We start from the raw sequence: 27,354 nt of genomic DNA on the forward strand, positions 1-27,354 counted from the left end.
TCCATATACCCCAGTTCAAAGGTCTTATCCTTCAAGACCATCATATCTGCTGTGAATTGCCAAAACTCGCTTATCAGCAAAAGCCAAGAAGTTGGCTCTGATTCCTACATTCAGCTGTGCCAGCCTCCTCAAGGTGACAGCACCAGACTACTGCAGCCTCACGTCTAAGTTTAATGTGGGAAGGGGCTTAGGAAGGTAGGAAGGAAGTACCATACTGGTCACCATATCAAATTATAATCCCACCATGACAACAAGATCTCCCATTTTAGCAAACATCCAAGTGATTCTGATGCAAGTGGGAGTGGTCAATATTGTCCAATACTGCAAGGAAAAGAAATATGACTGAGCAAAGGACAAAAAGGTCAATGTTGTCAAGACAGTGAGGTGGCATGGTGGGAACACAGGCCAGACTGAGTGGGCTAGAGATTGATTTGGAAGTGAGAGATGGAGTCAGAGAGCACAGAAAACATTTAGGAGGCTCAACAGAGGAAAAGATGAGCAGATAGCAAGAAGTGAACCTCAGAGCTGAGAAGCATTTGTTTTTAGGATAGGAGAAGTTTGAGAACATGGAATGAAAAGAAGAAATTGGGAGAGGGATATATAGAGAGGGCGAACTCAGGAGCTTAAGCTGGGAGGTGACAGAATTGAGAGACAGGTGGAGGGATCAGCTTTGAATCGTGGAAGGACACCTCTTCCTGTGAGGTGAGGAAAAGCAACAGAAGCTCTGGTGAGATTTTGGTGGACATGAGATTGTTTAGGGAGCTCAGGTCACATGGCTTCTATTTCTCTGGAGATCTAGTGGTAGAATGAGAGGCAAGGGGCTAAGAATGGGGAGAGGGGAAGAGTGGGGTCCCTGCACCCCAGAGAAGCTTGGAGAGTGCTGTGAAGAATGGCGTGGGGAGTTAGCAAGAGGTGGCTCAGTGGTTAGCCAAACCTGGTGGGGTGGTGGGCGGGGCAGTTGAGTTTAGTCCATGGATGTGTAAACCCTGTTCTTCCAGCTGTGGGGGGAGGGGGCAGTCAGGTGAGCAGAGGTGGGGACTGCCCAGGGTTGGAGAAATGTGCAATGTGAAAGATGTCCCAGGTGAGAGAGGGTCAGCTGTGAAGTCCAAGGTCCTGGCTGGAAGGAGGAAAGTAAGACCTGGCAGGCAGGTAAGCTTTGAGGAGAGAGGCCACCCAACAGAGGTCAGGAAGGTGATGCTGAGCAGACTGAGCAGGATGGAGTGGGAAGGAGAAGGGGAGTGAGCAGGCTGACCCGTGAAAATGTCTAGTTTCCTGCATAGTCTGATATAGTAGCCACTAGCCTCAGGTGCTATATACATGCAGTTAGACTGAATGGAGCTGTGCTGTAATGCAAAAGACACACCAGATTCTGAAGACTTAGTATGGAAAAAAAAAGAATGTTGACTATTTCATTAATAAATTTTTACATTGATTGCATACTTAAATGATAATATTTTTGATATATTGGGTTAAATAAAATATATTATTAAAATTAATTTCACCAGTTTCTTCTTACTTTTTTAACGTGGCTACTAGAAAATGTTAAATTACATATGTGGCTCACGTTACATTCCTGTTGCATGGCACTGGACCCTGGCACATGAATTGTCTGTGTTATGCCAATAGCCCAAGCACCTGGAACAGGGGCGTAGGACAGAGAGGCCTCGGTGAATGATGTGTGTGCGGGCATGTGAGTTCATGAATGAATAGATGACTAAGTAAATTCATGAATGAATGAGGATTACATGTGGTTTTCAAGGAATTGGTCTGTTTCTTTTAAATTGTTGAAGATTATATGTGAGTTCATAAATGAATGAAAGGGAAACAGAGATAGTTAAAATTGAGGAAAGCTGGCCAAGGCTTTGGGGTAGGGAGTCTCAAAGAGCATTTTATGGGGCTTTACTTAATACAAGGGCCCAAGAATCTGGTCCCCTGCCTCACCTCTCTTTTTTTCCTTTTAAAAAAGTACTTCTGCAGCACTTTAATATATGCCGGGGACTGTCCTAGTCATTTTGCATGTATTAAATCATTCAAACTCACATCCACCCTATGAGGTAGGCACTCTTATTATCCCCCTTTTACAGATAAAGAAACTGAAGCACAGAGATGTTAAGTAACTTGCCCAGGATCACCCAGTAAATGATGGAACTGGTATCCCACCAGGCCACCTGGCTGCAGAGTCCATGCGTCTAATACACTATCCTGTCACTCTCTCCCTGCACTCTCGCCTCATCCCCAGGCTTCTCTCTACTAGAGATACAGGTTTCTTTCTTCTCCCTTTACTTGCCTCTCTTCTACCACCAATCCCTCAGACCTCAAATTCCTGGAGAAAATTCTCAAGGAACTTTGCTTACTAGAAACAATTGTAAGTAACCCCAACTTCCCCACAGATGAGATACAAACTACCATAGCTACGTGGTCAAATACAATAGCCAAGTAACCCTGCCTTCCCCGTTCCTTCTGCCACCTTCCCCAAGCCTTGGCTACACCATCTTCTCCCTCCCCGGATCATGAGGATCCTCTCCCAGACCTGGGATGGGCCCTCCCCTGCCTTCCTGGAAGACTTGAGGGAGGTCGTGATAGGGGAGACCGAGGTTTCACAACTCTGGGCAAATGTTCATCTGTCAGTCTAGCAGATGCCTGAGAGGCATCTACAACGCACAGAATAAGGCACTTTCCAGACATCACCTGGGCCAGTGCCTGGGAGATGCCTCTATTCCACCCACCAGGGACTCCTTTCCAGCTTTGGCGTGGATACCACCAGTGACAGGGTATTCCTGAATTTCCTCCCACTTGGAGACAGTACCTAGGAGATGTCTCAGTCCCACCCATCAAGGATTCCATTCCGGCCTCTGTTGGATACCTCCAGTGATGCAGCAGCCCAGAATTTCCACCCACTGGGAGCAGCCCTAGCCCAGGATCTCCACCTTCATGGCCAAGCATAGACTGGAACACTAAGAAGGAACAACAGGCCACCTTCCTCTCTTTCTCTCTCTCATTAAATTGTGAATAATAATGCATTTACTTATTCTCCCACTTAAAAAGTTGTTTAAATCCTTTGAAGAATCTTGCAAGGTAGCTTGGCTAGACAGCAGGCAGGACAGTCCAGTGCCTCTGGTGGGGGTGCCAGGGTCTTCCACTCGCCTGTCTTTTGGTCTAGCAAGTAGGCGTTCGGATTGATGGTGTAGTCCTTTGTCTGGACATCATTGGCTGTGGTGACACCTCCACATACAAACACCTTGCTATCTCCAATGGAGCATATAGCATGGGACACATCCAAGGGGCAGTTGTTGGGCAAGAGAGGCACTGAGGTGTTCGTCTTGTTGGCCTTTACCTTCTGCAGGTTGATTTCCATGCTCTGCCGGTGGCTGTGCACACAGAGGATGTTGTCCTGATGCAAGGAGAGCAGGGGCCGGTGGTTGAACTCAATGGGGAATGTGATGCACTGGACCACTTCCCCAGTGTTGGTGTCAAAGCAGTCCACTACCCCGACCCGGGAGATGTAGCCCTTCACCAAACATCGCCCAGTGACAATGTACAGGTTCCGGTCACCCTTAGTAATCACGGCTGTGCCATCCATAGGGATGCTCATCTTCCCTGCCAGGGACCAGGTCTCCTTGCGCTCATCATAGCGATAGATGTTGGAGACGTACCGCCTTGGGGCAATGCTCCCACCCACTGAGTACACTGTCCCTCCACAGGTCACCATGGTATGGAAGACAAGCCCAATGGGCAGGTCAGGCAGCTTGGTCCAGGAGTTGTCATCCATGTCATACCGCCAGGCTGTCTTTAGCCCTGAAATCTGCTCAGTGGTGCCACCAGAGATGTAGATGTAGCGACCTGCAGAGGTGGCACTAAGTGCTGCTGCCCGATAGGGCATCTCTGAGAGCTTTAACCACAGATTCTCCTGAATGACATAAGCAAACACTCCATCGTTGAACTTGCCATGGGCCTTTTGGCCACCAAGGATGATCACCGAATCAAGTAGGGCCCCTTTGCGCTGGTAGCTCAGCAGGCTGCAGGGCCGCTCCTGCTTGCGGTCCATCAGGACACTCTCAATCAGGGTGGCATGGACTGAGCTGTTCTCTATGCCCGTCAGCTTGTTGCTGGCAAACATCAGTGTTTTGTTGGAGACAGCATTAAGATTGATGTAATTGAAGAACTTCTTGAAATACTTCTCCCGCTCGTCCTTCCGGAAGTACACCCAATTGATGAGTGCGCTGAGAGCCTGGTCCTCATTGAGCACATGAAGGTTTTCATCTCGGAGCAGGCGGCCAAAGATGACAGGCGGGCAGCGCATGAAGTGCATGGAGCCCTCAGGACTGGCCCAGTAATGGAAGTTGTCACGAATGCCAGAGTAGGCCAAGTCTGATACCTCTTTGAGCTCAAACAGCTCAGCCAAGAAGAGGTAGCGCAAGCAGTTGGCACGGCGGATGGACTTAATAAGGAAGTCATTGCAGTGAATTCGAAGGCGTGGTGTGTTGAAATACTGGGCTCCACGAAGCAGCTCCTCCACGTTCTGCTCTGAGATCACCACCCTGCCGCTGTAGAAGTAGTCCAGGAGCTGGTCCACCGTGATGGGACTCAGGTAGTTGGGGTCAATGGTGATAAAGAGTTCATCAGGGGTCTTCATGTCATTGCTGGAGATGAGGTTCTTCACCAGTGGAGAGACAGCAGCCAGCACGTTGCGGTGTGCAAAGAAGACATGGTGGTCCACAGTCAGGGCCATGTCCCAGTACTCTTTGCGTTTCCTCTGTTTGTTCAGGTTCTGCAGCACAAAGCTGTTGTAGTTTTTTTCGGTGAATTCCAGTTTCATGGTGCTTCTTGCTGGCTGAGGCAGAAGAACAGCAACAGGCACTGGAGAACAGACTTTCTCAGGCTTTGGGGATTCAGATCGATGGTTGTTTGCAGAGCAGTTGACCAGAGAGGAGTGGGGGTGGGAGAGAGAATGATGTCATAGAGTGGATGAGGTCATCACAATGCAGGCCCCCTTGGGGCCTTTCTCAGAGGCACTGGACCTTTCTCCCCTCTGATCTCTGATCCCTCCAACTTCCAAAGGCCAGATACCCTACCAGGACCTAGAATCCGTGGCCCAGAGTTCAGGAGCAAACTCAGGATGGGGGGACAACTTTCAGATGTCAGTTCAAGGCTTCTGGAATGTCAGATTCAGTTTGGGTAGAACAGTGGGGAGTGGTTTGTGTAGTGGAGATAAGGCAGAGTAGGGGAAGGGAACAGATGATCAGGTCATCTAAAAGAATCCTCTTATTTTACAGTAGGGAAACTGAGGCCCAGAGAAGAGAAGGGACTTGCCCAAGATCACATAGCCAATTGGAAGCAGAGTAGGGCATAGAACCCAAGCCATCTGTAATTCAGTACTCTTTCCATCCTTCCAGGAAGCTCTAAATACCTAGCTTTCCCCAGTCTCTGATCCTCAGGCCTCAAAGTACCTTTCTCTGCCAAGACTCCAGGGGATCAGAGAAGAAACACTCTGTCCTTTGGCTTCTGACCTTTATGGCCATGGACACCATTTTGCTTCAGATGAGAGGCCTCACACTGGAGCAGGGATGCAGAAGTTAGTCACTTACCTACCAGGAGATGGGAGGGCCTTTAAAGGCCTGATCATTTCAGTTCCAGGGCAAACTGAGACGTTCTCTCCACATTTCCAAGTGTCTAGCTGTAAAATGTTGGGGGCTGTTGTGGGTTGGTTAGGACAAGTTGCTCAGACTCTCTAAACCTCGGTTTCCTCATCTGTGAAATGGGAATAATAGTAATACTCGCTTCAAAGATTGAGTTTAAATGAGAAAATGACTAGAGAGTGGTAAGCACAAGTTTGGCTCGGAGTAAACGTTTATTTAATAAATGCTACTGCCGTTTCCTTACTAGTACTCCATCAGTTCGCGCAGCACCCGCGTCCTCGGCCGCTCCCTTGGGGAGGCTGTGGAATCCCTCGCGTCCCTTCTGGGCGGCCTTCCCTAGCGCACGCCGGCCACACGGTGGGGCTGGAGGGCCATCCCTGCGGCGGGGCTCCGCGCTGCAGAGCCGCGCGCCGCCCGGTTTTCCGCTTTGCTTCCACGCGCCCGCTGGCCCCGCGGTGCAGACGCGGCCGCGCAGTTCCGTCGGCTGCGGCCCCGCAATTCACACGGCAGGATCGGGGGCTCACAGCCTGGCAGGCCTTTAGAACTAGAAGGGCCTCCTAAGACAAACACACACCCGTCCCCACTTCACAGATGCGGGCACTGACTCACCACGGGGGTGCGCTCCCGTGACAGGAGCCGACTCTGGCTCCGGGCATCATCAGCTTGGAAGGCTCATGACTTCCTGGAGCCCCGCTGGGCGGGGTGTCCGCAGACCCCAGCTCAGGCTCCCGCCGGCACTCCCTGCCTCCTGGAGGTCCCGTGGCCCACCTATGGTGCTGCTGCCTGTGCAAAGAGGGGATAAGGGCCAGCTCTGATCTCCTAAGCAACAGCAGCACTTGGGTGAAAAATGAGATCTCCCAGATACCTTGCCCCCACTGGCATCCAGGCTGGCAGGGCTCATCTCCTGGGGCATCTCTACCCAGGAGTAGGGGGCGTGTGGGTCAGGCCCTGCTGCTTCACATGCTCCTTTGCCCCGACATGCTTCATTCAGCCTTGGGGACATTTCAGTGCTGGAGGGCAGGTCCTTTTTGATTTTGTTTCAGGTCCCAGAACACAAGGGCAGAAAGGATCTCTCTCATCAGATGCTTCCAGCCAGAAAGTTGGGCCTAGAGGCGGGTCATGGAGACCTGAGGAGATATGATAGACCTAACTCCACGTGCCAGATTTCATACAGCTGGACACATTGAGGCCCAGAGACAGGAAGGGGCTTTCTCAACTCACAGTTCACGGAGCTAGGACTTCCAGCCAGGGCTCTGTCTCCCTCCTTTGCCCTCTGGCTACAAAAGAGAGCTGGCAATCTGGCTTGTCCTCTGTTTTTGTTGGACTTGTGCTCTTGCCATCTTCAAGAAATCCATTAAAGTGGGATTAGTGCCCACCTGCTCAGCCAGCTTCGCTGTCTGGCTTTTCTTCAGCCCTGGAGAGGTCGCCTGGTCCAGCTTTTTCCTTAATCCAGCCAACTGTGGAAATGGGCTCCAGCCTACAGAGACTGGCTGCATGCCCGCTCCCACCACCTGGTTATGTGCATGTGTACTGGGGGTGGGGCTGGGGCATCACTAGGAGCCACCAGGAAGTTCACCGACCGGCAGCTTGCCAGGTCTCTTCACTCCACACATCCTCAGCTTCCTGCCCCACTCAGCATTTTCCTTTCCTGGGGATCCCCTAGCGGAGGAAACCATAATATTCTAATCTTCGAGGACCATCAGTTGACATACCAGTTTTTTGGGAAGCCCTGAAGAAAATGAGGGGCATGTTTTAAAGTTACACATATTTGGCCTTTAATTAGAAAGCTCAGGAACAGTCTCTCTTTCACCATCTCCTCCTCTTTTGTACCTCTAAAAACTGGCTTTCTCACTTCTATGTATTTCCCACTGCTAACTTGGCTTGCTTATGGTTTTGGTTTGCCATGGTCCTATTTCAGACTCATGACATCCTTACTTTTTCAGTTCCACTGGTAAATTCTCTCCACATTTCTTAGCTCAAATTCTCAGTCCTTGGCCAGCCTAGGTGTTGGCTGCCCTTGGACCAGGTAGCCACTCTAGTCCAATCAGCTGTGTGCTGGTGGGTAACATGGTTCAAAACTTGGCCCCAAAAGCAACACAGTCTACAGTGGAGGGGTTGGAGGTCTTCTGGGGCTTGAGTTACTCAAGATGGGGATTCACAGTCATGGACTGCCTCAGCCACCAACTAAGAATTGGGCATGAATCACATTGGAGGAAGATATTACACAAGAGAAAAAGATTTTATTGTCTTATTAGTTAATATCCCTGGATGGGGCTGGATGGTTAGCTCAGTTGGTCAGAGTGTGGCCTTATAACACCAAGGTCAAGGGTTTCATTCCCTGTGCTGGCCAGCCACCAACAAAATAAAATAAAATTAAATTAAATTAAAAAAATATATATATGTATGTATATATACCTGGATGAAATGAGGGGCATGGCATGAGGCTGTGTTCACAGTGCCAAATAGACCTTCAGTAAGCTATTTTCAAGACTGGTCTGCCCAGACTCCTGTCTGTAAGCCGGCAACCCCCTAACTCCCACCCCTGCTAGCTTGACAGATGGCAATGCCAAGGTTTCAGGGACAGCTTGGCATCTGGGTTGGCCCTCCCATATGGACCTTGTGAAATTCCTATTCAAGCGAACTTTTGTAGAGTTTGAAGAAAACACAGAACCAAATTAGCATTTCTGAGCCCCCCGCCGGGGACATCTCCCTGGAACATTTAGGCTGTCACACATTCCCGGGAGGAGCAGCAGCACAGCTGCAGCTACAGCTGCCAGGAATAGGCCTGGGCCCCCGCCCTGAGCCGGCGGGAGGGTGGAGGCTGGAGGGTTTCCTCTGGGTGCACCCCTCCCCTCTGCTGAATGAGCGGAGTGAGTCAGTGAGTCAGTGACCTCCCCCTGCACTCCCTGACTTCATCCATCCGAGGCTGTTTGGCCAAAAGCCCAGGCAGTGTGAGGGGTTTTCTTCCAGAGCAGGCCTGGGCCACCTAGCAGGGGTGGGAGGGGAGAGTTTCAGGCCTAGCCCAAGACCCCAGAATAAGGGCATACTGAGCTCTGAAATGCCAGAAGAGTTTAAGAAAAAATGGGGAGGGGGACAAGAGGTGGTGGTGGTAGTGGTATTTTGCTATTGAAAGGTAGAAAAATGCAAGGAAGTAAAGCTTTCTTTTCCATTTGTTCTTTGGCATTCCCACTAGAGGATTCCAGGAGGCATGCAGGATGACATCATGTCTTACAACTGAGAAATCTCTATAATTCTATGAAATGGAGCCCCTGACTGCCCCCACATTTCCGATGGAAGCCACTTTATGTTAATGTGTTTAAAGCTGTATGTCACATTTAAATGAGGATTTAATACTTCTAAATATCTACCAAAAGTAGATTACAATGCATGAAGATCACATAAAATGAACTTCGCTTCTCAGCATCACAAATATTTGAAATACAAAAAGTCCAGGGACAGATATTAGAAGTAAGAAAGGTACAAAAGAGCTTAAAATAACAAAAAAATTTTAAAAATTGATTTCCCCCCCGAAATCCAAATAGCTGTGACCTAGGTAACTAACCATCAGGGTAAATACTTCCTATGCTCATTTCTTTAACGAGAATGAGCTCATGCAGAACTGTATATCCTAGTGTGTGTACAAGAGATGCTCACGTGCATCACACACACAAGCACTTGTACCCCCAGGGACAGACACACAGCTGGGCTTTTGTTGTTCTAGGCACTTTGTATGCACATTCAAGTCTGCCACCTTCCCATTACATTTGAATTACTTCTTCGGAGGCAGGACATTTTCTTCGAAGAAGCCCTGGTTGACAACATTCCCCGCGGGGAAGTATCTGGCCACCACGAAGGAGGACCCGTCACTTGCAGATGCCTTCCCCACTCCCATCTTCTTTGTGTTCTTCCACACCATGGCCGTGAAGTGTCCTGCCGGGGGAAAGGCAGGGAAAGAGGGAAACAGGTGAGTTAGCAGAGCCTTGAGAAGGTTGTTGCAAAGGGATTCTCGAACCCCTGTGCCATGTTGCCAGACTTGGGGCAGCTTGATCTTCATAGACACCAATCAGAGGAAGGAGAGACTGCCTGATTTCTAAAGCAGGTCCTTCCAACCAGCCACACAGATTTTGGATGCCACACAATTAGGATGCCACCCTCCTTGGCACCTGCCTCCAAACTGCACTCTTCAATGTCCCCAGTGAACTCCTTGTTACTCTCCAATGGTCACTTTTGTCTTCATCTTACTTAACATCTCAGGAACATTCACTACAATCAATTCCACCCCTTTTCAAAGCACTCTCCTCTTTTGGTTTTTATGACGGCACCGTCCCTTAGCCTTCCTCCTGTCTCACTGCTGCCTCCTCCTCTTCTACCTTCCTTGTGAATGCTGGAGGACCTGCATTTCCCAGGCCTCAATCCTAGGCTCTTTTCTTTTCTCTGTGCACTCTCTTTAGATGATTTCATCTTTCCCTGGCTCCCAAGTTTATTTCTCCAGCTCAAATCTCTGCTGTGTGTTCCAGACACAACTACTTACTGGACATTTCCACTTGGAGGATTCACAGGCATCTGCAATTTAACCTCTCCAAACGTCATTCAATTTTGTTTCCCCCAGATTTACTCCTCTCCCAATATGCCCATTTTCATCAGCAGCATCTCTATGCACACCATCCTAGGGGTGTGCCTTGGGTAGAATGTCCCCCAAAACTTAGTCCCCACTGTGACAGTGTAAAGAGGGTGAGAAGTCCTATTAAGGTAATTGAAAGGTGAGGCCTTGAAGAGGTGATTACATTGCAGGGCCATGCTTTAGTGAATGGATTAATAATGATGGTCATGGGCAGGGTTCTGAGGCTTTAGAAGAAGAGCACATGAGACTTTAGTCTCTCTCTGCTCTGCCATTTTCTGTCATGTGAGACCCCTGGGTCACTGTTGTCACCCCCAAGGCCTTCACCAAATGCATTCATTCCCTGGACTTTGGACTTCCCAGCCTCTGAAACTGTAAGCAATAAATTTTGTTTTCTTACATATTACTCAGCTCCGGGTATTTTGTTACAAGCAACAGAAACAGACTAATACAGGGTGGGTCTGCATTTCTCCCTCTCCCCCATTCTCCCCACAACAACTCATCATTCAGTCCTGAAGAATCAAACTCCAAAATACATCTCAAGTCCATCCACTCCCAAAACTTTGGTCCTAACCACAAACTTTTCCTACTTGGACCATGGCAATAACCTCCTGCCTGGTTCTCTAGAGCCCACCTTGGCCCCCTCTGATTCATTTTCCATGTAAGTATTCAGAGTGATCATTTTGAAACAAATCATATCTGTTTACTTCCCCGCTTAAAAATCCTTCACTGGCTTCCAGTTGCACCTAGAATGAAGGTGAACGCTTTGGCCTGGTGGCCTCCTTTCCATTCCCTCCAGGGAGCCCTTGCTTACACTGACCACTGCATGAATGCTCTTCCAATGACCAGCGGCTTCCTGTCCTTCAGTCTAAATATCACTTGTTCAAAGAAGCCTTTCGCAACCACTGGATACCTCCCTCCCAAGATAGGCTATCTTTCCCCTCATAACGTTCTTACCATCTGCAATGATCAGTTTGCTTGATTACTCGATTATTGCTTGGCTCCTTCCCCGGGCAATGAGCCCCATGTAGGCAGAGACCTAGTACCTTAGCATAGCCTGGCACGTGAAAAGTCTAACATAAACTTTAATTGAATGAATGAATGAATGGAATAAATAAAAGTATGAAAGAACCATTGTGGATTCAAGTTCTTCCTTCACTGTAGGCACAGGCCTTGCATGTTTTGAGCTCTTTGAGACCTTTGACAATTCACAGCCTCATTCAAATCCCTCTGCTCTAAGCCAAACAGCCCAGTTCCTTTTCAAGCTAATGTTCCACCCCAGCCCCTGACACTTCTGTGGCTTGACGAAGCTTCTTCACACCAGTCTCCCGCTTCTCAGGCTGCCTGCCCTTCACTCACGAGTCCTTTCAAGCTACTAACATAGCTTAGCTTCCAACTCTTAGCCCATTTGGGGTCAGAGTTGATGCTGTAATGTATTCTTTGCTTAACAATCATAAATTCTTCTCTTCGGAGTAGAGGCCGGGTGTTCATCACTCCCATTTTTATTGTTTAGCACTCACAGAGATCAATGGGATATTTACGTTCATGTCACTGGGTAGCATTCATTTGCTAAAGCAACCCTGAAGAGACTGTTTCCTCCTAAATATCTGGCTTGCAATTTGGCAAGCTATGTGAGGGCGGGCACCACATCTGTTTTATTAACAACCATATTCCCAGTGTTTAGCACTGGTCTTGGCACATAACAGATGCTCAGTAAATACTTGGTGAAGAAAGGAAGAGACAGAGGAGGAAGGAAAGGGAAAAATCATGCTCAGGGCAGCTAAGCTTCCCATAGAATAGTTAAGAAAGAAAGAGGGCAACCACTTCACACCCATTAGGATGGCTATTACAAAAAACAAAAACAAAAATAATGGAAACTAACAAATGCTGGCGAGTGCTATGGTTTGAATGTTCGTGCACTCCAACTTGACCCACATTGTAAAAGTATTAAGAGGGTAATTCAACTATGATATTTGAAAGGTGGAGTCTTTAAGAGGTGATTGGATCATGAGGGTTATGCCCTCATAAATTGATTAATCCATTCATGGGTTGACGGGTTAGTAGATTGATGGATTATCACGGGAGCAGATTGGTGGCTTTATAAGAAGAGGAAGGGAGCATATGGATGCTCTCAGCCCCCTCTCCATGTGATGCTCCGTGTTGCCTTGGGGCTCTGCAGAGAGTCTGCACCAGGAAGAGGGCCTTCACCAGATGTACCCCTTGACCTTGGACTTCCCACCTTCTAAAATTTGTTTTCTTTATAAATTACCCAGTTTCAGGTATTTTGTTATAAGTAACAGAACATGGACTAAGACCGCAAGGATGTGGAGAAATTGGAAATCTTGTGCATTGCTGATAGGAATGTAAAATGGTACAGCTGCTGTGGAGGAGGGTATGGCAGTTCCTCAAAAAGTTAACCAAGGAATTATATGATTCAGTAATTCTACTTCTAAGTATAACACAAAGTACTGAAAGCAGGAATTTAGATATTTACATCTATGTTCATTGCAGAGATGTTAAATAACTGGCCCAAAGTCACAGGACCCAAATGTCCATTGACAAATGAATGGATAAACAAAATGTGGATATATACACAATGGAATATTATTCAGCTTTCAGAAGGAATTCTGATGCATGCTACAATATGGATGAACCTTGAAAACATTATGTTAAATGAAATAAGCCAGATGCAAAAAGGACAAATATTGTATGAGGTACCTAGATTCGTCAAATTCATGAAGACTGAAAGTAGACTAGTGATTACCAGGGGCTGAGGCAAGGGGGAGGAGGAATGGGAGGTTATTGTTTAAGGGGTACAGAGTTTCAGTTTGTGAAGATAAAAATGTTCTGGAGATAGATGGTGGTGATGGTTGCACAACAGTGTCAATGCACTTAATGACACTGACATGTACACTTAAAAATGGTTAAAATAGTAAATTTTATGTTGTGTATGTTTTACTATAAAATTTTAAAAAAGAAAGAAAGAGAGAAAGATTGGTGTTCACACTCTTCTATACTTTCAGGGAAGCATCTCGTATATGGTAAGAACTGAAAAAAAATATTCATTGATTAAATTCTGTTTCTTCCCCCTCCAGTTGAATTCCATTTTTATAATTTGTAAATTTAGGAACAATTTATTTCTTTGTCTACATCCACAAAGGATCTGAAGTTACTAAATTCTTCATGAAAATAACCAAATATAAACGCTAATCCACATAGTTGCCATGATACAACTGAAGCAAGATTAAAAGAAAACAAACCCTAAATTTAATTATGCGTCTTTAGCACTCATCCTTAAGCTTGCATTCACTCTGGTTTTCTGCTCAGCATGGAGGAGAAACATTTCTTGCCCATTCACTCTGTGTCCTTATACTTTTGGGTCACAGCTCCAGGCTCTAAGAGAAGGAAGAAGCTGCCATTTATCTACCAGTTGCCAAGAAAATAATTACAGACACAAAGTGCACATCAGTGCTACAGATGCCTATGCAGCTTTTCCTAAACAGATGCTTGAAGCAATTTTTCCTCTCACTGAGGAGGTTTCTATTTGCACAAAGATAATGAGGTTACGAGTATTTAGAATATAACTTCCTTAGCAACCATCAGATACACACCAGTTTCTAACTAATCTACTAACAAAGTTACCTTTTTTTTTTTTTTTTCTAAAGGGATCACATCCTCTTTCCTGCTATGGACCCAAACTACCTAGAATATACCTTTTGAAAAATTCATTAAATAAGTTACAGTATATGCTTGCAAGAGAATAATGTGCAATGGTAAAAAAAAGATATGAGAAAGCTCTTTTTGTACTGATATGGAACAATCTCTGACAAGTGCAAGACAGATCACATACTCTGACATGAGTGTAAAAAAGGAAAAAGAGGACATATATACACAAATGTTGGCATAAGCTCAGAATTGCTATAGAATGATACACAAGAAACTGATGTCACTGGTTGCCTCTTAGGAGGCAAAATGCTGGAGATCAGGGCTAGAAGGAAGACTTTTCACCTTATGTAGATTTCAAATTTTATATCATGTAAAAGTATTACTCACTTAGAATAAATAAATAAACAAACCTACTCATTTACATAACAGAGTAATTATAAGAAATCATTTCTCTCCACTCAGCACATAGCACACACCGGTGCCCTTCATCACAAGCTGCTGGACCAGGGTGGGGGTGGAGGTAGATTACAGGATATCTCAAAGGCCCTTTCACCTACAGCAAGGACTCAGGTCAGGGAGCTGCTGAGCAATGGCGCAGCAAGAAACGGCTGAGGGCAGGGTCAGCGGGAGGCTGCGGCATGCAGGATGCGCCTGAGGATCTCTAAGGGTCTTGTAAGCCCCCATTATGACACCACCCAAATCCCCACTCCTGTCTTGGGATCAGGCTCCCTCTGTCCCAGGCATTGACTGCTGGCACCTGGGGCGGCACAGGGGCTAGTTGCTCGGAGGTTTTCCTCTTTAAGAGTGGGAGATGTGGGGCAACGAGTGAGGCACGTGGTCGGTGATCATGGAAAGTTGAGCCCCATTCCCAGCTCTGACTCTTTGGAGCAGGAGCCAAGGCAAAAGTGTCAGATTGGGGACAGAAGGCGTGAGAAAAGCCTCTTCCCCTTTTTAGGCCTCAGTTTCCTCCTCTGCAAAATGGGCAGTATAAAAGCCCTTCTTTCAAATACTGTTGCGAGGCTTACGCGGCAGTGGACATGGAGCCGTGTCATGACCATCAAGCGGTGTGTGCACTCAGATGAACCACGCTAGTAACTTGCTCTGACACATGCCTGATTGATTGCTCGTGAATCTTGCTCATGGGAAAAGTAAGCCCAGCAGTTGTACCTCTCCCAGCCCCTCAAACATCTTCAACACAGAATCAGCAAGTCTTACTCAAGGCCCTGAGAGCAGCCTCCTGCTCCCTGGCCCGGAGTCCTGCAGGAGTTAACTGAGAGGAGAAAGGCCTCAGCAGAAGCTTCTGCCTCTGCCTGAGTCCTACCCACACGGTTGCAAGAACCCCAGCCCAAAAGGGTGAGCAGCAAACCACAGGAAACAGAGATGGGCTCCGTGAACGTGTCACTTCCTGCTTCTGAGGAAACCCTCCAGAGGGAGGGAGGCCACCAGCGCTCTGCCCCTGGGTAGGGGAACGGGGTGGGGAGAGCATCCCTTTTTCAGTGTCCCCAGTGCTTTCTGGTCAGAGAAACCCACAGCCCCTTCCAGCAGCATCCTGGGCCCCAGGCACTGTCTGAGGCGTTCCAAGGAAAGACAAGGAGCTTGGTGAGGCCAACACAGAGGCAGGAGGAACCCCAGGGCACACAACGACTGTCTGGGGCTTCTGTTAGCTAAATGTGAAGGCCCCTCCCTGCATCTGAATCACCAGCCAACGAGAAATTTGTTAATGGACACAGAGATTGCTTATGTTCTATAAAGATGAATTTGCTAATTATCCTGATTTGATCATTCCATACTGTACACAGGTATTGATATTCAACTCTGTACCCTACAAACATGTATAATCAACTATGTCTCAATTAAAAAAAAAAAGAATGTCCCTTAGTGACCACCACCTTGTTCCTCTCCCTCAGGACAGGGAAGGACGGGGAACTGATCCAAGTTAACACAACTAGTAGTGCCAGAGCTGAGACGAGATCCAGGTTTTCTGCATCCTAAGCTCACCTGAACCACAAGCCAGAGCGCAAAGGTGCCGGGCCCAGGGAGGCCACAGGGTGGGGGGTGTGGCAGGCAGGGGGTGGGGTGGGGAGCGAAGAGGAAGTGAAGATCAGAGGCTGCCTGACCCTTTTCCTGACAGCCCCAGCGGGCCATGGCGGTCTCATTAGGTGAGCACTACAGAGAGCATTGTAGAAATATTGTGGGTGCAGGAGAGCAGGATGGATTGGAGGAGGGGCAAGGCTCAAAGCAGGACGACCAGTAAAGTGTTGCGGCACCAATTCAGGGGGGAGCTCTACGCAGCTTTTCAAATCAGTCTCCTTATGACACACACCCATAATGGGAAGAACTCTGAGCTGGTGGGGCACGAACCAGCAGCTTGGGTGCATTTAGATGAAGGGGTATGTGTGTGGGGGGAGGCTTGGGAGGTATTGGGGAAAGGAGAGCTTTGCGCTCTGGGCAAAGTCAAACCAGAGAAATATGGCAGAGATAAGACAGGAAGGAAATGATTGGTTTTCAGAGGGTTGGTTCCCTCTGTAATGTTGCCCAAGGCCAGGCCACTGGTGAGACCCTGTCACTCACCAGTCCCCGAAGTGAAGCCAGGCTGCTGGAAGTTGTAGTTCTTGATTTCACTGTACCATCTATCAGCCACCTCCTTTCCTGTATGGAAAAGAGACTGTTCTAAAGCTCAGCAACAAAATCCACCCACTCCCTGTTCCCTGCATCTTCTCCATCAACCCCAAAGCACTCATCTCACAATCAGATGTCTGATACAGCACCAATGAGTTGAAACATCTGGATGCTCCCTGCGGACTCCAAGAGACCCCTGCCCATGAGTATGTCTGGGTTGAAGCTAGGACCTTGTTGGGGGTTGGGAAGAGCCCTGGCCTGGGGTCAGGGGACCTGCATCTGTGTCCCCGCCCTGCTGCTGGCTGACTGTGCAGTTCTGGACAAGGCCTTCCCCTCTCTGGGCCTCTGTGCAACAAGTGGCTTGGATGCAGTGTACTCCAAGGGCCTTCCATGATGCTCTGAGTTTCTGGGAGTCTCTACCCTCATCCCACCCCATGTCTGGCTCCTGAAATATCCACAGGAGGAAAGGCAATTGGGCTGGTAGGCCAAAGGTCTACCTGCAGAAACAGGGCCCTCACCTGGAGCATCCACTGGCCCCACAGGTGGTGACAGGAGAAAACCCACAGCATTTCCCTGGGAGCTGCTGATCTCAGGGCCAGAGCTAGGAGCCTTGGACCTCAGAGCAGAAAATCTCAAGCTTTACTGCATGAATCACCCGAGGACCTTTTTAAAATGTGGATTCTGATTTCGGTAGGTCTAGGGAGGGGCCTATGATTCTGCATTTCTAAAAAGTTCCCAGATGCTGCCGCTGGTCCATGGACCACCCATTAGACTCACCTGGGGAGCATTTAAAAAATACTGATGGCTGGGCCCTTTTGTAGACTGATTCTGTCAGTGTCTCTGGAGAAGAGACTCAGGCATTGGTATTTTAGAAGCTCTGCAAGATCCAGTGTGCAGCCAGAACAGGGAAACATTGTCTTAGAGACCACCTACCCAACCCTTGTCTGTAGAAATGGGGAAACCGGGGCCAAAGGGGGCAGTGACTCACTCAAGGAACCCCAGGGAGCCAGTGCAAGTCTGGATGGAAAGGCCCCTCCTGGCTGCCCACTAGAGGCTCTTTCACATTCCGGTCCTCCAGGGGCCACAGCCTGGGCCTGGGGAGGAGCCTGCCAGCTGGGCGCAGGAGGCCCAGGCTCAGGCTGGGTTGGGGAAACCAAGAGGACTCAGGGCTCCCCTGGGAACTCCGAGGAATGTGAAGCTGGGGAGGGAGGGAGGGCGTCATTCTCCTGCCGGGGTCTGGAGAAAGCTTCAGAGACCGAGATAGCTCTCTCTAATATTGTTCCTAAAAAGCCACTTGAGGAATGTGAGAGCCAGGAAGGTCAAGAATGTTTGGTCAGTGTGGTGGGATCATTCCAGACTGAGACCTTGGATGGAGGAGTTGCTTTTCCATTATTTTTTTCCAAAATGGAAAAAAGCTCTATTGCTTTTCTCTGATTATAAAAGTAATAACACCGGTACTTAAAAAGAAAGTAAAATTTCTCTGTAGCTGGGGATGCTTTGGTGCGCACAGAATCAGGCTGAGACTGGACAGAAACAGTCTGTCTCCCCCGCCCCCACTCCTCAGCCTGGGAGCTCTTCCGAAAGGGGGGCTGGTCAGTCTGACTCATCTCCCTGTCCCTGGCACCCAGCACAGGCCTGGCCCTGAGCCAGCCATCAGAGACCTTGTGGTGAACCGAAGACAGCCTAGGAGCAGATTTAGAGAACTCTGGGTTTTCACTCCTTTCTGGGCCTGCGGCTATATCACAGCAACACCGTGGAGGGTGCTGGGGCCAGGAGGGGTCTGAGACAGAGAGGAGGGGACCTGAGAAAGCAACCCACCTGTCTGATCGTAGGATGCCCACGCGAGGTTCTCGCCGCACTGGCCACGACTGGACTCTGGGCTGTGCTTTAGGATCCTCGTGCTGGCCAGGGCCTCAGAATACCTGCCGGAGTCCGGGTGTTTTCTCAGAGCAGGCGTAGAACCCCCAAAGTATGAGCCCCAAGCTGTTGTGGCTGAGCTTCCTCCCCTGCCCTGAGCTTGCAGAGGAAACAGAGGAGCATCCCACCCGCGTGGCTTCTGAGCCCCCCAACAGTCCCATTTTACAGAGGAGCAAACCAAGGCTCAGAAGAAGAAAGGGACCCGCCTAGGTGAGTGGCAGAGTGGTATTCAAACCTGGTTGTATTTGACCCCCAAACCCATGTCCCTCCAACCATCCAGGGGCCCTCTGTGGCTGCAGCAGCACATGAGGGCCCAAATCACCCGGGGTGCTGGGGGGACTCACTGCTGAGCCTCCCGGTTGAGCTTGTTGCAGAGCTTCAGCGGGGGGACGCCGTGCTGCTGCCGGTACTCATTGTGGGCCTTCAGGACCTCATTATTAAACTGTTTGGAAGCTGAAATGATTGCAAAGTGGAGAATGGCTCAGTGCAGAGAAAAGACCCACCGGAAGTATAATGGCGTGTTTTGCAGCAACACCCAGCCCAAACCTCATGCTGTATGGACAGGTGGCCGCTCCCATTCCTACACCTGGTGGCCCGGCCAAATGGCCCTGCTCCACACTGCTGCCCACCCTGCCTGCGCCCAGATATCACCCTCCACACTTCTGCACATCTAAACCCCATGGATTATGTGGGCCTTATGGACCAGGTCAGGGGTCAGGGTCTTTATCCAAGACAATGGGAAGCCACTGAATAGGAGGAGGGGAGTGAGCTGATTAGATCTGTGTTTCTCAAAGACCCTGCCGCCTGCTGAGTGCAGAGGACAGGTTGGAGGTGCAGGATGGATCTGGAGGCCTGGACAGTCAGCAGCAGAACTTCTGAAGGACAATGTTTGAAGGAGACTGAATATCTCGAGCTGGTCCCATGGTGAGTGGTGGGGACTGTAAAGGGGTAGAGCTGGGAGTCCAGAAAGAAGTGACCTGGCTGGAGTGGAGGGGGGCCCACACTGGGCTGGTGAAACCAAGGAGACAGAGGGACAGATGAGGAGGAGGAGGAGGGAAGGGAGGCACTGGGGAAGCAGAGTAAGGGGAGAGTGTAGAAGAGGAAGCGGTGGTGATGGAAGGGTGGGTTGTGTGATCAGGTGGGTCTGGAGCTGCAGTGAGGGAAGAGGCAGAGCCTGGGCTCAATTGGGTCATGACCTCAGGAAGGTCAAGGTCAAGGGGGCTGTAGCGAGGGAGAGAATAAGTGGTTGAAGCAAAGGCAAGAAGGGTCAATAGTGAACAGAAGCCACATCACTTTGAGTCTGAAATGGGACTCCATTTCCCTATCCATCCAGTACTGACCCAATCCTATCCATCCATCCATCCATCCATCCACCCACTCATCCATCCATGCATCATCCAGCCAATCCCAATCCATGCATCTCTTCATCTGCTCTCTAAGCCTGGTCCTACAACTGTGTGCCAGGGGTCCAGAGACAAACCAGACATGTCCTGCCCTCCAAAGAGCTTACACGCAGAAGGGAGACAGCCTTGTAAACAGACACTAGCAGTGTGATAAGCACAGGTGCAAGAGGAATGTGGAGAAGAGTGACCTAACATGGTCTGGGGGATCAGGAAGGAGGTGACCCCTGATTTGCGGTTCCAAAGATGTCCATACAGGAGCTAGCCAGGCTAAGATCTGAAGGGCTGAGCACCAGCCTTAGGAATCTGGGAGTCCCCCTCTGTGGAAATGGAGATGAGTTGGGTGGGTTGTGAACGAGGGCCACAAAGGGCCCTTACACTGAGCTGATCCTATATGGCCAGGAGCCTGTCCCCCAGTGGCTGGCTGTGGGGTGTGGCAGGAAGGAAGTGCCACACTCTGTCCTCTGCCCCAGGTCACATTCACCTGTACCTTTCTTCTCCTCTGCTGCCTTTTCACCCAAGGCCGAGGAGGTGACTCAATGGGGAATCCTCTGGGGCTCAGTGGGGCCATCCAGTGAGGTCCAGTCACAGTAATGGGGGGTGGGGCAGGGATGACAGAGGTGCTCTGAACCCTAGGAGCTTGGAAATTCTGGTTGACAGGCAGAGGCATGATGATGTGGTGAACAGAGGCACAGAGGTGCACGCTGTGACAACAGTGACTAGGCATAAGGCAGAGAGCAGAGCTACAACCGAGAGCAGAGTCAGGTCTTTGTGGCCAAGAAGCAGACCAAGCCCTTGTTGATATGAAACACAGATTTCAGGTCTACTGGGGAAGGAAAAGAGGAGGTGGTGTTTACTGGGTATAGAATTTCAGTTTTGCAGGAGGAAAAAGTTCTGGAGCTGTTTCACAACAACATGAATATACTTAACAGTACTGACCCGAACACTTAAAAATGACTGAGATACATTTTATGTTATGTCTTTTGCCACAATAAAAAAAGATTTCAGGTTTAGCATTTTAATGTGGTATTTGGAATTACAGAGTCACGGAGCTTTTAAGGAATATCTCACGGGGAAATGGTGCAAGCCACAGCAACTCATGGGAACCACTAGGGTCCTGTATGAGTCAGCTGGGTAGCATGGCGGCAGAGACACCTGGGCTCCTGAGGATGGGCTGCCTCACCTAGCCTGGCCCCTGCTTTGTACAAGAGGCACTGACAATCTCAAGTGTGTTCAGAGGCTGGAAATGGGGTCTTATAAGGAGTGGCTGCAAGTACTAGTTATGTTCACCCAGAAGAAGAGGCCCCTGATAAATTCTGGGGCCCCAAAGGGCAAAGATGGGGCCAGTGGGTGGAAAGGGCAGGATGACAGATTTCAGCTCCACCTAAGACAGACCTGTCTCTCAATCAAAGCTCTCTGAAGACTGAAAGGGGCTACCTCACAAGGTAGTGAACTTTCTCCCCCTGGGGGAATACAAGCAGGTGAGCCTCTCTCAGAGGGACTGAGGGACTGGGTGGAGACCCAGTCAGATGACCTGAAAGTCCCTTCCAATCTTGAGATCCTATAAGAGTCCATCAGAGGGGGGTGAGAGGAGACAAGAAAAACAACTGACCCAAGACTTGCAAGAGTTTCCTGAGCTTCTTTATGGTGACAGAGTGATCAAAACAAGTGGATGTGTACAGGCAAGGGTATGTCTGGGTGCACACAGTCAAGGGGATGGAGGGTTCACATCTGAGTGACAGGTGTGGCCAGATCCATCTTAAAATCCCTTCCAATTCCCATGTCCCAGGCAGGCCATGGTGGGTCAAATGGGACACCATGGAAGGTGGCATGAGACTGAGTGGCATGTGCAATGGTGATCACGGATGTATCAGGGAAAGCTCCCTGGAGGAGGTGTTCCTAGTTCAGGAGGTGTGAGGTGATGAGGGAAAGAGCACAGAAAGGGCCAGAGTGGGAGGGACCTAGGCATATCTTGGGGCTCTGAGGAGGAGGGTGGACACTCCTCTAAGGAGAGTGGGTGGACAGCTCAAGTGAAGCCAATTTAAAGGCAGCCTGAGTGCTGGGGTCACTTTGCAGTGGACCCCATACTGTTGTAGGCCCTGCAGGCTCCTTGGCAGAGAAGGACATATAAGGCTGCTAAAAACTAGGTCACTGCACTCCCAGAATGTGGGAAGTAGAGAGAAACAAAAGTGAAAGTTCCTGTGCCCAACTCAAGCTCAGTGCCCAGAAGCCAAAGCCAAGCACTGTCCCAGCAGGGCCAGGTTCCCAAGGCCAGGGTTCTCTGGAAGAGGTCAGGAGGTCTTCCTGGTAATCAGGAGGGGATCCCTCTCTCCCCATCCCTGGCTGGGAGCCATTGGGGCTCCTCAACCACATCTTGGGCGGCCCCTGGAGTCCCCTCCTACCACAGCAGCCAGTCCTAGCCCAGGTGGCTCCTGTGAGCACCGCCTCAGCCCCAGCGAGGGAAGTTATCAATTGTGATTACATCCAGTAAGAGGCACACCCAACTTCTATAGAAAACCCTAAGAACACAGATAAACATAAGCGAAAAAAGTCAAAGCAAAAGCGCCCATCCCCCATGTAGTCAGGGAGAGCCCTCACAGCCCCCCTGTGATGGGGGAAGGGCAGGGATTATGTCCTCATTTTGTAGAAGGGTAAACTGAGGCTCAGAAAGGTCACACAGCCTTAGAGAGCAGGCCTGGAATGAGGGAGAGGCAAGCCCGTCTGTCCTACACCATGCTTTCTCCCGTGTGCTGGCCAGGCCTCTGGGGGCCAGGCCTAGGCACGATCTTATTTACTTTTCACCACCCTTTGTGGGAGCTTCCATCACCTTACCTGTGTTTTTTGATTAGGAGGGAAGTACTCTGCCCTAATTCCCACAACTGGTCCAGGGGTGGGTCCATCAAGAGGGAAACTGGATCTGAAGCAAAGCTCCTATCCTAACACCCCACGCCAGAGCCCAAGGGTCACTAGACAAAGAGAATGACAGAGAAGAGGTAGTGGGGTAACCTAGGAGACTAGGAGGAGGACCAGGCTCAGGGACACAGCCGAGGAAGCCAGGCTTAGCAGCTGCCTTCAGATCTCTGAACGGAGAGGAGGAAGGAAAAGAAGAAAAAAACGAAGATTTCTCAAGAGGCTCCCCTGTGCCAAGCCCTTTACAGACGGACCTGCCTGAGCAGCCCCAGAGGCAAATCAGGGACTGTGGAGTAGAAGTTGCCAGGGGGCAGGTTTGGGGCTTAAAATAAAGGTCAGAGCTGCTGAAAGGTGGCAGGGACTTCCTGGGCGTGGCTCCATGGGACTGGTGGCATGGACTGGGCTGTTTGGGGTGGACTGTGCTTGTCCCAGTTAGGCTGCCCTGGGTTCTCGAAGGTCCTTTTGGAGCCCCTGCTGCTGGGGGCTGTGTAGATTCTGAGGAGGTCTGTGCCCCTCCTCTTCCCTCCTGGCTTTTGGCTGAACAGGCTTCTCCCTCAGCGTTGTCCTTCTCTTCTGAGGCCTCCCTGAGCCCAGCATGACTTATTCCTCTGCCCTCTCCAGACTCCCCCCAAAAGAGGGCCATGACAGTCAGGGGCCAGTCAGGAACTGTGACAGGGCCCCTTCTGTCCCCTTGACAAGAGGCTGGAAAGCCATCTGATCCTGCCTTCGGGGCAAAGCTGGCTTTACTTGTTTCTCAGGAAGAAAGAATAAAAAGTTGATAACTAAAAAAATAAAAATAAAAAGGAATAAATTCCAGAATGAATGCCTGCTTTTTAAGCCTGGGTTCCCGGAAATTCAAGAGGCAAACAGCAGCTCTGCCTTTTACCAGCTGTGTAATCTTGAACAAGCTGCTTAATCACTCGTGCCTCATTCCCCTACATGATAAAGTGGGGATACCAGTATCTACCTCACGGGCTTGTCATGAGGATTAAATGAATTAACCTATGTAAGTGCTGTTAGAACTGTTCTGGAACATAGTGAACAGTCATTAAATGCCAACTATAGTGATTACTATTACCATTGGGCAGAAAGCCTTTGGCCTCGAGCTTTGGGAGAAACTGCCCTTGCCCCCTCCAAGTCGGATCCCCTCCCTGCCTTTAAATTGATCTTTGATGGCATCTTTCAGTGCCTCTGAGCTGGGATATTCTATTCTCTGAGTGAACAAAGAATGAATGAGATTCCCACACCAGTCCAGTGAAGGCAATAGGACAGGATTTCTTTCCTCATTACATTTGAGGAAATTGGGGTGGGGGCGGGGGGTCATGTGAATTGTCCAAGGTCACACAGAGAGTCCACTTTAGAGCCAGATCTAAGAGCACCCTTCCCATCACCCCCTCCCCTGCCCCAAATTTCCCACATTTTCCACTTTACATATATCTTCCTCTTTTCCTAACGGCAAGAATGATTTCTACGAAAAGTTGCTCAATCGCTTATCAGAATCCAACCACCCTGTCCCCCTCCCTTCCCCCAACATTAGCCTCCTTCAGGCTGCCCTGTCTCCAGCAGACAATGGTTGTTGAAGGAATGAAGGAATCGGGGCAGGGAGGAGCGCTGGCTCTTGCTCTGCAGTGAGGCAGCCCATTCTCCAGCCATGCTTGCTGCCACCGAGCCTGCCTAGAGGCAAGTCTCCGCCCCTCTGGGCCCTGGGTTCCCCATCTATGGGGAAGGAAGGATGACGTTTGTGGTTTTCATAATGTCATCAAAGCAGGGAAACCCTTTCTTTGAATGAAATCTTCAATAAAACCAATAGCTGTTGGGGTTGACCTGACTCACACAGCTCTCCCTGCCCCTCTCACACTTGCAGGGACCCACTCAGTGGGAAACTCCTGGGCTAGTTGGTCCCTAAAGGCCTATTTACTCTTATATACTCTGGTGCTAGGAGATGTGGGTCGAGGGACACTAAGATTCTAAGAGATGATGAGAGGGTGTGTGAGGTCCCCACTGGGCCAGAGTCCAGGCTGGGAAGGGGGTGAGGGTGTGGGCAAGTGGTTTATCAGTGTGGTAGAGAAAAACGTACACAGCTGGGAAGTCAGAGCTGGGTTCCAATCTGTCTGTCCACTTACAGGTGTGAGCTTGGGCAAGGTGCTCAACCTCTGTAAATCTATAAAATGAATTGATAATAACTGCCTCGCAGAGTGCTTACAAAGGGTGGTAACATAAAATACCTAGCCCATGCCTGGCATGCAGTAGGAACTTAATAATTGGTAATTATTAGTAACTATTATAAGAGACAAGAGGCTTGGGGAGGGGGGGAGGGAGAAGGGAGGGAGGTTTTGGTGATGGGGAGCAATAATCATCCACAATGTATATCGACAAAATAAAATTTAAAAAAAAAAAAAAAAAAGAGAGACAAGAGGCTGTCACTGAGCCCAAGGCATTGTCTTTCTCTGCCCTGCCACATGTGCTGCACACTGAGGCCCAGAGGGAGACCAGGGCTGGGAGCAGGACCTGGGAGTGTCTGAACATTGGGCATTTCAATGGCTCTCCAGATCCCACAAGATAAAGTCCAAATTCCCAAGGCCCTCTGGGGTTTGAGCACCTCATCCTGGAGCCTTCAATGGCGCCCTAGCAGAGAAGCTCTCTCCATGCGTTGAGCTTCCACCATCCTTCAACTGTGCCTGTCTTGTGGGAATTGATTTCCCAAGTAGAGATCTCAAAATGCTCTCTCACATCTGCCATACTTTTGCCCCATCACCACCTATCATTCTGGTGCTTTCAACTATATGACAACACATGTCACCTTTCCATACTGCTAAGGAATGGAATCTATGGGCCACCCTCAATGTACAGATGGGGAAACTGAGGCACAAAGAGGAAAGAGCCTTGCTCAATATCACAAGCAAGTGATTAACAGAGCCAGGGCTGAAAGTCAGACCTGCCACTAGAACCAGACATAAGGCTGGTGGGCCGGCTGGTTAGCTCAATTGGTTAGAGCACAGCCTTATAACAAACACCAAGGTCACAGGTTCGGGTCCCTATGCTGGCCAGCTGCCAAAAAAAAAAAAAAAAAAGAGGTAAGTCCGGTTAGGACCAAAGCCGGGGAAAGCCACTTACTTCCAACGCTGGTGTCTCATTGGACGGCAGATCCAAGAAGGGACCTAGCTGTACTCATCAGAGTCTGACGACCCCAGTGAAGGATGACTTCTGAACACTGTTCGACAGCTGTTCACTAAGAGCCTCCTGTGAGGCAGGAACTGTGCTGAGATAAACATGGGCCCTTGATCACCGTAAGTGAGGAGTCTGGGGGAAACAGGGCTATGGCTGAATACGTGTCCCAAGCCCACTGCACGAAGGGCTGCAACAGAGAACACACTGGATTCGTCCCTCTGCAGGGGAAACAGGGATGGGGCAGCCTAGAAGGATGGAGAGGATTTTCAGGTGGGGTGGGGGGGTGGTGAGTGCTGAGCAAGGTGCCAGTCTCAGGATAGCTCAGGTGGAGGGTGCAGGTAAAGGGTGGTGATGAACTCCCAGGTGCCTGAAGACTGGGCTGAAGAGTGTGCCCTTTCGCCCACCAGACAAAGAGATGGAAGATGTTAGGGAGTGACAGGAGGACATCTGCGTTTTAGAAAATTCTCCCGGACAGGATGGGCAGCAACAGGTCAGAGATAAAGGGAGAGCCAGACTGAGCCTGGCACATGGCCTGGCACAGAGCGGGCCCTCAGGAGAGTAGGAACAACTGAAGAATGAACAGGAAGCTCAGAGCTGTCCTTAGGAAGGATGAATGGGGCAAGATGGTTCGCAGGGAGATGCTGTCACACTTTGGTGACTTTCTCCAACTCTAACTCTGTCCTCCTCCTGAAACAAAGCAAAAGCCCCGCCTCGGCCGGACGCAGAGCCTGGAAGCCCTCCCTGACGCAATCTCTGGCAGACGGGGACCCTCCCTCGGTCTCGCCTTCCCTCCGTCTCTCCCGGTGGCCTGTGGCCACCCCGGCTGCCCGGCTGCCCCGGAACCTGCCCGCGCGCCCCTGCATCCCGCACCCGGGGGTGCCGCACGGCATCCAGAGCCGCGTCCCGGCGCGGAGGGTGACGGCCAGGGTCTGGGAGCCCGGGGCCCGAAGCCCTCCCCGCACCCGGCCTCGGCTCACCTGACTTGCCCATGGCCTCGGCTCCCGCTGCCCTGCGCTGCGCTGCGCTGCCTCGCCCGCCCCGCGCCGCTCCGAGCCCGGCAGGGGCCGGCCGCCCGCAGCCCCTCCCCCGGCGCCGCCCGGCCCCGCCTAATAAGGCAGCGACAGCTGCGAGCGGAGGCGCCCGGGGCCGCCCCGCGGGCCGCCCGGAGGACTCACCCCGGGAAGGGAGCTCGGCCACCGCGCAGGTCTCTCCAGGTGCGGGCGCCGGGCCCCGGGCCCCTCTCTGTCCCCTCTCTGGACGCAAAATGGGGGGCGCGTAGGGAGGCCCGCGCCTCCCCCGTGGTCCCCGGTAGGTCCCCCACGGCTCATGCGCTACGAGGACCGCGGTGCTCACTGTCGGGGCGCGAGGAGCCGGCCCGCCGGCGCCGCCAGGGGTCACTGCTCTCCCTGCCTCAGCCTGA

At 50.3% G+C, this 27,354-nt stretch overlaps 2 protein-coding genes across 3 annotated transcripts; both read right to left on the reverse strand.

The window, feature by feature from the left end:
* Positions 1-3,049: 3,049 nt before the first annotated feature.
* On the reverse strand, positions 3,050-4,816 carry CCIN (calicin). The gene has a single exon (XM_063082662.1). It carries the CDS (start codon positions 4,814-4,816, stop codon positions 3,050-3,052), a length of 1,767 nt encoding a protein of 588 aa, XP_062938732.1.
* A 4,239-nt stretch (positions 4,817-9,055) lies between these two features.
* On the reverse strand, positions 9,056-26,971 carry GLIPR2 (GLI pathogenesis related 2). 2 transcript variants are annotated; one of them, XM_063082511.1, is made up of 5 exons: positions 26,912-26,971; positions 18,801-18,909; positions 18,358-18,461; positions 16,492-16,569; positions 9,056-9,566 (listed from the first exon to the last, which is right to left on the reverse strand). In XM_063082511.1, the coding sequence occupies exons 1-5, from the start codon at positions 26,922-26,924 to the stop codon at positions 9,406-9,408; spliced, it is 465 nt and encodes a 154-aa protein (XP_062938581.1). In that variant the 5' UTR covers positions 26,925-26,971; the 3' UTR covers positions 9,056-9,405. The 2 variants fall into 2 exon arrangements, with proteins under 2 accessions (XP_062938581.1, XP_062938582.1); XM_063082512.1 differs by lacking the exons at positions 16,492-16,569; positions 18,358-18,461 and having other exon boundaries at positions 9,500-9,566.
* Between the last annotated feature and the right edge of the window lie 383 nt (positions 26,972-27,354).

The sequence above is a fragment of the Cynocephalus volans genome, chromosome 17 (genome assembly GCF_027409185.1).
Source record: "Cynocephalus volans isolate mCynVol1 chromosome 17, mCynVol1.pri, whole genome shotgun sequence".
Taxonomy (NCBI): Eukaryota; Metazoa; Chordata; class Mammalia; order Dermoptera; family Cynocephalidae; genus Cynocephalus; species Cynocephalus volans.

Excerpts from the sequence above, each read along its gene's own strand:
- CCIN (XM_063082662.1), bottom strand. The coding sequence starts at position 4,816 with ATGAAACTGGAATTCACCGAAAAAAACTACAACAGCTTTGTGCTGCAG.
- GLIPR2 (XM_063082511.1), bottom strand. Across the intron at positions 18,462-18,800 it reads CTCAACCGGGAGGCTCAGCA|GTATTCTGAGGCCCTGGCCA; the intron begins GTGAGTCCCCCC and ends GGACTCCGGCAG. Across the intron at positions 16,570-18,357 it reads GGCATCCTACGATCAGACAG|GAAAGGAGGTGGCTGATAGA; the intron begins GTGGGTTGCTTT and ends TTTTCCATACAG.